Raw genomic sequence first — 8,899 nt, 5'->3', positions numbered from 1 at the left:
GAGTAAAGTCTCCCATTATTATTGTATGGGAGTCTAAGTCTCTTTGTAAGTCTCTAAGGACTTGCTTTATGAATTTGGGTGCTCCTGTATTGGGTGCATATATATTTAGGATAGTTAGCTCTTCCTGTTGAATTGATCCCTTTACCATTATGTAATGGTCTTCTTTGTCTCTTTTGATCTTTGATGGTTTAAAGTCTATTTTATGCAGAGACATACATAGGCTCAAATAAAGGGATGGAGGAAGATCTACCAAGCAAATGGAGAACAAAAAAAGCAGGGGTTGCAATCTTTTTTTTTTTTTAACCACTGAACTTTTTATTGGCCTCCTGCTCCCCAAAGGGTACCCTGGTTCTGCTGTCTTAATGTCTTAGAACTTTGGTGTCATTGGTCTCAGACACCAGTTTGCCATCCACTCTCTGGTGGGTGGTGGTCTTTCGGATGGTTTGCATGGAGTTGCTACCGTCCAGGGCATCACCAAGATTGAAGTCCTCGCCATTTTCCAGCAGGCAGCAGTAGGTGGTGCTCTCAGCCTTCAGCTTGACCTTGATGTTCGGCAGGGCCTCGTACTCCTGGGCCTGGCACTGCCCCTCTGCCCGGGTCTGTGCCACCTCTGACTCCAGATACAGCAGGATCCCATTGAGCTGCTCCATCTGCAGGGCATAGCGGGCCTCCACCTTCCTCAGGCTGTTCTCCAAGCTGGGCTTCAGATTTCTTATCGAGTTCAGGTCGATCTCCAAGGACTGGACTGGACGTCTCAGCTCCCTGAGCGTCATCTCAGCAGCTCTAACCTCAGCGGACTGCGTGGTGACTACTGTGCTGCCCTCCTCGATCTGCTGAGACCAGTACTCGTCTAGCCCCTCTCGGTTCTTCCGAGCCAGCTCATCATATTGGGCCTGGATGTCTGCCATGATCTTGGCGAGGACCTGAGTTTTGGGGGCATCTACCTCCACAGTCAACCCAGAGCTGGCAACCTGGGTTTGTAGGCCTTTTACTTCCTCTTTGTGGTTCTTTTTCATAAAGAGCAGCTCCTCCTTGAGAGCCTCGGTCTCTGTCTACAGCAGCAGCGAGTGACATTGGTGTCATCAATGACCTTGGGGAGCTCACGGTTGTCCCTCTCCACAGACTGGCGCATGGCCAGCTCTGTCTCATACTTGACTCGAAAGTTATCAGCAGCAGCAAGACAGACATTGTCGATCTGCAGAACCATGCGAGCATTGTCCACAGTATTTGCGAAGATCTGAGCCCTCAGATCCTCAATGGTCTTGAAGTAATGGCCCCAGTCTCTGACCTGGGGTTCCTTCTTCTCCAGATGCTCCCAGATTTTGCTCTCCAGCTTCTGGTTCTCTCTCTTTAGGTAGGAGGCCAGGCAGTTGTTCAGGCTTTGCATGGTCTCCTTTTCATTTTGGATGCCTCCCATTCCTACCAGACCTCCGGCCATCCCCGCAGCCACACCCCTGGACCCCAAGCCACCCCGGAAACTGATGGAGCAGGACACAGAGATCCAGGAACCAGAGCCCCCCACGCCTGCATAGACACTCACCACGCTGCTGACTGGCCAGGTGCTGTAGCTGGGTGCCTGGGAGGACTCCAGGGACCAGTAGTTGATGGAGAAGGTAGAGCGAGTGGTGAAGCTCATGCTGTCCAGGGAGGAGAATGAGAGGACAGGACTCAAGCTTTGCTGATGACTGAGATAGGGGTTTCATTTTTCTGTCTATGAATATGCAGTTTTCCCAGCACCATTTACTGAAGAGACTGTCATTTCTCCATTGAATGTTCTTGGTACTTTTGTCAAAAATTAATTGGCTGTAAATACATGGATTTATTTCTGGGTTCTCAACTGTGTTGCATTGGTCTATGTGTCTGGTTTTATACCAGTACCATGCTGTGTTGTTTAGTATAGTTTTGCAGTATATTTTGAAGTCAGGTAATGCGATGCCTCCAGTTTTGTTGTTTTTCACTCAGGACTGCTTTGGCTATTTGGGGCCTTCTGTGGTTTCTTTTGTTTTAAAGAAAATTTTAAGCTAACATTCTTACTGGACTTCTGTGGTTTCATACGAATTTTAGGGTCATTTTTTCCACTTCTGTGAAGAATGTCTTTGGTATTTTGATAGAGATTGCACTGAATCTGTAGATCGTTTTTGGTGGTATGGTCATTTTCATAGTATAAATTCTTCCAGTCCATGAACAGGGATGTCTTTCCATTTTCTCTGTGACCTCTTCAATTTCTTTCATTCATGTTTTATAGTTTACCTTTTAGAGATCTTTCATCACCTTGGTTAAATTTACTCCTACATTTTTTATAGCTGTTGTAAATGAGACTGATCTCTTGATTTCTTTTTCCACTAGTCTGTTATTGGTATATAGAAATGATACCGATTTTTGTATGTTAATTTTTTATCCTGCAATTTTACTGAATTTGCTTATCAGTTCTAAGAGTTTTTTGTTTTGTTTTGGTGGAACTTTTAGGGTTTTCTATATATAAAATCATGTCATCTGCAAATAGGGACAGTGTGACTTCCTCCTTTCTAATTTGAATGCCCTTTATTTCTTTTGCTTATTTGCTCTGGCTAAGAATTCCAGTACTATGTTGAATAAGAGTGGTAAGAGTGGGCATCCTTGTCTTATTCTAGTTCTTAGAGAAGAAACTTTCAGTTTTTCCCCATTTAGTACAATATTAGCTGTGAGTTTGTCATATATGGCCTTCATTGTATTGAGGTACATCTTCTCTGTTCCTAATTTTTGGAGGGGTTTTTTTTAGTCACAAAGGGATGTTGAATTGTATAAAATGCTTTCTCTGCATCTATTAAGATGATTTTTTGTACTTCATTCTTTTGACGTAATATATCACATTTATAGATTTGCATATGCTAAACTAGCCTTGCATCCCTGGAATAAATCCCAGTAAATCACGATGAATGATTTTTTTAATGTGCTGTTGGACTCAGTTCACTAGTATTGTATTGAGGATTTTTGCATCTATGTTCTTTAGAGACATTGGCCTATAGTTTTCTTATGTTGTTGTTGTGTTCTTGTCTAGTTTTGGTATCAGGATGAGCTGGCCTCAAAGATGCATTTGGAAGAATTCTCTTCTCTTCAACTTTTTGGAAAAGTTTACAAATAATTGGTATAGTTCTTCTTTAAATATTTGGTAGAATTCAGCAGTGAAATCATCAAGTACTGGACTTGTCTTTGATGGGAGACTTTTAATACTGATTCAATCATTTTACTCACAATTGGTCTATTCAGGTTTTCTGTTTCTTCTTGGTTCAATCTTCGTAGGTTGTACATGTCTAGGAATTTATGCATTTCTATTATGTTTCTCATTTTTTGGTGTATAGTTGTTCACAACAGTCTCTAACAATCTTTTGGACTTCTGTAGTAGCAGTCGTAATGTCTCCTTTTTTCATTTCTGATTTTATTTATTTGGGTCTTTTCTCTATTTTTCTTGTTTAGTCTGCCTAATGGTTTGGCAATTTTGTTTATCTTTTCAAAAAAACACCTTATTTCTTTTGTATTTTTTTGGTCTCAGTTCTGTTTATTTCTGCTCTTATCCTTGTTATCTCTTTTTTCCTACTAATTTTGGGGTTGGCTGCTTCTTGATTTTCTAGTTTCTTGACATGCATAATTAGGTTGGTTATTTGAAATTTTTCTTCTTTTTTAATGTAAGCATTTATTGTTATAAACTTCTCTCTTAATGCTGCTTTTGCTGTATGCCATAGGTTTTGGTATGAGTATCTCTTCTCAATAATCTTCTCTATGAATGTGTTGCCATACCATCACTATAGAATGTATTTCTATAACAAATACCTGTGTCTTCAAGTGATCCATACATGTCTTATAAGGTAATTTATTAATGCAATACTTCAATTCCCTGACTACTTTTGTGAATTAGAAATTTTACTACAATTTACTACATAAGATTTCCTTATCTGAAATGTGGAAAATGGGGTGAAACAAAGCTACTATTTAATAGAGAAAGAGTGAGAAAACAGTAAGTTTAGCTGAGGAAATGAAGTCAAATATAACAATTTGTTAATGCCAGAGGAGATGCCACAAAATTCAGATGGGACTACATGTTTCTTTGTAAAGGGACAATGTGATTGTGCAAAAAGCCGAATTTTCTGTTTTATCCAATAGGGGGCACTAAACTAGCACCGTGCTTCAGCTGCCGGGAACTACCAAGACCACTTCCCGTAACAGCAACTGTAGGATCCATTATTTATTTGTGTTTGATTGTGGCCTTTAAGAAGCTCACTTTGTTAAAACAAACAAATATACTTCACACTGACAGTAAAGTGTACTTGATGAGGAGATTCCAATCACTCTTCCTAGAGGTATATTCATGCGTTGATTCATTTATTGAGTGCCTTTTTTTTTGAGACGGAGTCTCGCTCTGTCGCCCAGGCTGGAATGCAGCGGCGCCATCTCGGCTCACTGCAAGCTCCGCCTCCCGGGTTCACGCCATTCTCCTGCCTCAGTCTCCCGAGTAGCTGGGACTACAGGCGCCCGCCACCACGCCTGGCTAACTTTTTGTATTTTTAGTAGAGACGGCGTTTCACCGTCTTAGCCAGGATGGTCTCGATTTCCTGACCTTGTGATCCGCCAGCCTTGGCCTCCCTAAGTGCTGGGATGGCACGCGTGAGCCTGGCCTATGAGTGCATACTTGGTGCTAGAGATACAATCGTGAGTAAAATAATGAGCCCTGTTCTTTTTTTTTTTTTTTTTTGAGACGGAGTCTGGCTCTCACCCAGGCTGGAGTGCAGTGGCGCAATCTTGGCTCACTGCAAGCTGCGCCTTCCGGGTTACACCATTCTCCTGCCTCAGCCTCCCGAGTAGCTGGGACTACAGGCGCCCGCCACCATGCCCAACTAATTTTTTGTATTTTTAGTAGAGACGGGGTTTCACCATCTTAGCCAGGATGGTCTCGAGCTCCTGACCTCGTGATCCACCCGTCTCAGCCTCCCGAAGTGCTGGGATTATAGGTGTGAGCCACCGCGCAGGCCATGAGCCCTGTTCTTAGGGACCTCATGGTTTAGTGAAGGAAACAGATATTAATGAAACGCTCATGTTAATGAAATAATCTGGATTGTGGTAAGTGACCCAAAGGAAAAGGGCAAGCCATATTACCATACAGGCACCAAGGTGGAAGACCTGTACAAATGTGGACTAAGTTCTGTACAGAAGAGACAGAAATTGTCTAAAATGTTCAAATCTACCTTGTGCGTATCTATTGGATTTTTAAGAGTGTCTGTGGCTCTCTTAAAATCACCCAGTCCCCCATGGCAACCAACAGGCACAATAACTAACAGATGCAGAAAAAGTGCCCCATTCATGTCGCACTAGATGTTACACTTCAGCCAAAGTCTGGGATAGATTCCATGCTTTCTCTCCTAAATGGCTTTCCTTCCTCTCACTTCTCTCCCACAAAATGCGGTAATTCCACCAGAAGCTGCACATAACCTACAACTTAAATTTCCCAAATATGGCTTTCTCTTAGTCAATTCCTTCCTCATGAAACAGACAGAAGCTCTGACTTTCTCACAGTGGACATTCTAGTCCTCACCCTGTTACTCAAGGATCGACATGCTCTGGAGTCCTTGTGGTCCCACCTCCCATAGCCCCCGTGCAAATCCTGTGGGCAAAGAAGTATACCTACCAGCCTTGGAATGACCTTGTTTATCTCCCTTCTCTGCCTCTGTTCCATGCCTTTGCTCCATGCCATCCAGGCAACTGAAGTGACTTTCTTGCTTGTCAGTAAATGACGCCTTCCTTAAAATAAAATCGTCAACTTTTCAGGTATTAAATAAAACACTGACAATACAAATAATACTTTTACTTTTTTTGAAAGAAACATTTGCAATACAAACAATGCTTTATTTTAAACATCCATGTTTGGCAAAATAAAAAGTGATACTCCTATGTTAGTCCTCTTACTAAAAATATTTTATTTCGCTAATCTTTTGAATTGTAGATTCAGGGAAGCAGAGACCTACAAAGAAGTCTGCCTTCAAAGACCCTGGCCTGACTCCATTTGAGAGAGAAAATTGACCCATATGTGGGAGGACTGTCCTGAGGCTCCTGTGAGGCCAGGCCAAGAAACCTTAAGATGGCCAAGAAACCTTAAGATAGCCAAGAACGCTTTCTCCTGTCTGCTAAGATTGCCCTCAGAGTTCTGGTTTCCTGTCTGAGGACCTACATCTTCTTTCAGCCATTGGCTGGACAGATGTGGTCTACCCACAGGGCTGTGGTCTCAGCCTTGCAAGCCTCTATGGAATAACCACATTAGAACATGATGTGTGTAGGAAAAATTATCAATGTATATAATGGTGATAATATAATTTTGAAGTCCCTTAACTCGCTGCCTTCTTTTGCATTTTCTTATACTTACCTTTCCCCCAATCTTTAGAGGTTTCCAATTGTCTCAGGGAGGTTTAGGATTGTTACAGAGGGAAAAAAAAAAAAAAAAAAAAAAAAAGAGAGAGAGAAAAGAAAAGAGGAAAAAACAGTTAATTATCAACTTCTAAATAGGATCTGGGGGCTTTTTGGCCAGGTAGTAGCTTAAAAGCTAGGCTTTTACGAGAGAGAGAAAAAATGTTCTAGATTCCTTGATCTTGGAGGTTTTTGTTTGTTTGTTGGTTTTGTTTTGTTTTTGAGATGGAGTTTCACTCTTGTTGCCCAGGCTGGAGTGCAATGGCACAATCTTGGTTCACTGCAACCTCCGCCTCCCAGGTTCAAGCTATTCTCCTGCCTCAGCCTCCTGAGTAGCTGAGATTACAGGCGCACGCTACCACACCCAGCTAATTTTTGTATTTTTAGTGGAGATGGGGTTTCACCATGTTGGCCAGGCTGGTCTCACACTCCTGACCTCAGGCGACCCGCCTGCCTCGGCCTCCCAAAGTGGTGGAATTACAGGCGTGAGCCACTGCGCCTGGCCAATCTTGGAGTTTTACACAAGGAAAGACAAGAAGAAAAAGAGGAAACCCCTCCCCACTATTCATCCCAGGGGACTACCTAGGAAAAAAAGAAGAGAGAGGTAAGGGAGGCCGCATCTAATCTTCCTTTTCCTGATCCTGCCCAACGTGAAGAGGTTTGTTAAGCAGATAGGGGAAAGTCTGAGGGCTTCGGAGTACCGCATCTTTGGGACCCTGGGAGGAGTTCACCTTACCGGTTGCCTGACACCACCCCGGAAGTGACTATATCAAAGTTTAACTCAATAGTACAGCATAGCTTGCAGGGAAAGGGGTGAAATATAATTTCCTGAGCTTCCCCCAAGACCAGTATGGAATAGACTGGACCAAGGAGTTCCCACATACTCCAGGGAAGAGGCCTGGAAAGCAGCTGAGCTGGTAGCCACCAGGCTTCCAGGCACCAGTGATCACAAAGGAAAGGTGAATCAGCAGCAAGGCTGGGGAGAGGCATTCTAGTGAAGAGCCAGATGGAGGATGTAGGGTCTGAGAGGCAGCCAGAGTGGCGTCTGAGTCATCAGGGAAAACAAGCAGGCCCTGCCAAGCCAGGAGAAACCAAACCACAGGTACTATAGATACAGCCTCAATAGCAGGCCCTCACACAACTCCCAGGACTGAGCCCATTTCACCCTCAAAAGAAGTATCTAGGAAGTATCCAGACTACCCACCCACAGCAGAAATCTGCAAAGATGCAGAAGATACTGCATCAATATGAGGACCCCACCTCTTCTCTGTCTCTATGGGCTCATTTAGCCACAACTCCATCAAAAACCCAGACACCATCTCAAAAAAATAAAAAAAGAATACAGATATCTAAGATGCTGAGCATTATTTACCTAAATGGATGGACCATTTACATAGTGTGCCTATTTAGGTCGCTGACACCTGTAATTCCAGTACTTTGGGAAATCAAGGCAGAAGGATTGCTTAAGCCCAGGAATTTGAGATCTGCTGGGGCAACAAAGCAAGACCACCATCTCAACAAAAAATAAAATAAAAATAAATAGCTTATACCTATAGTCTCAGCTATTGAGGAGGCTAAAACAGAAAGATCCCTTGAGCCCAGAAATTCGAGGTTGCACTGAGCTATGATCATCCACTGCACTCCAGCCTGGGTGACAGAGTGAGACCCTGTCTCAAAACAAACAAACAAACAAACAAACAAACAAACAAACAAACTGGTGCACCAGAATATTTTCCCCTCTATTCAGTGATTGGAGACTCATAAGGAAGAGAAGAACAATTTTAGAGAAATGAAGATGCTACATCTTCTTTGCACATCTGTGGGTAAGGTGAAAAAAATCTGCAACCCTTCACACATACTAGTGTTGCCAGTTTTTCTCGTCCTCCTCCCGACTCTGCTAAATTTGGTGCTGCCTGGGCTGCTCAGTTCCTCCCATCCACCCACACCCAACTGTAGAGAAGAGCGTGGAGGGTCCAGACCGGATCTTTGGGATTTTGATGCAAAACTGTAAAAAATAAGGGAGGAATAGAAATGACATAAGCCACATGGGTACATTCTAGGGAGAAAAGAATCAAAGCCAAGCTTTTCTTGCAAGAGGCAACTGAGAGTGGGGGCTCTTGATGTGTTCAGAGGCACCAAGTGGGAGCAGGAAGACAGCCAGAGACAGAAGGAGAGAATGGGTCGATGGGAGAGCATGCTACTCTGGGGAAAGAGAGTGAGAGATCTTGGTTTTGTTGGATATTGGAGAAGATAAGAGGAAAAGTATTTTGATAAGAACTGCTCCAACCTGGTGCTATGACACACACCTATGGTCCCAGCTACTTGGGAGGCTGAAGCAAGAGAATCCCGTAAGGAGGAGTTCAAGACTCACCTAGGCAACATAGCAGAACTCCATCTAAAGAAGAAGAAGAAGAAGAAGAAGAAGAAGAAGAAGAAGAAGAAGAAGAAGAAGAAGGAGGAGGAGGAGGAG

The 8,899-nt window shown here is 43.2% G+C and overlaps 1 protein-coding gene and 1 pseudogene across 1 annotated transcript in view; one reads left to right on the top strand and one right to left on the bottom strand.

The window, feature by feature from the left end:
* Positions 1–359: 359 nt before the first annotated feature.
* LOC108522353 (keratin, type I cytoskeletal 18 pseudogene) lies at positions 360–1,636 on the bottom strand (annotated as a pseudogene).
* Positions 1,637–7,435: 5,799 nt separating this feature from the next.
* RASA2 (RAS p21 protein activator 2) overlaps positions 7,436–8,899 on the top strand; it is a 137,771-nt gene continuing 136,307 nt past the window's right edge. The window contains 1 exon segment of the mRNA XM_017862366.1: positions 7,436–7,531. Coding sequence (XP_017717855.1) covers positions 7,436–7,531 — 96 coding nt within the window.

The sequence above is a fragment of the Rhinopithecus bieti genome, unplaced genomic scaffold (genome assembly GCF_001698545.2).
Source record: "Rhinopithecus bieti isolate Rb0 unplaced genomic scaffold, ASM169854v2 scaffold_2654, whole genome shotgun sequence".
NCBI lineage: Eukaryota > Metazoa > Chordata > Mammalia > Primates > Cercopithecidae > Rhinopithecus > Rhinopithecus bieti.
Note: the sequence above shows the minus strand (reverse complement) of the source record. Positions and strands in the feature narration are given on the sequence as shown.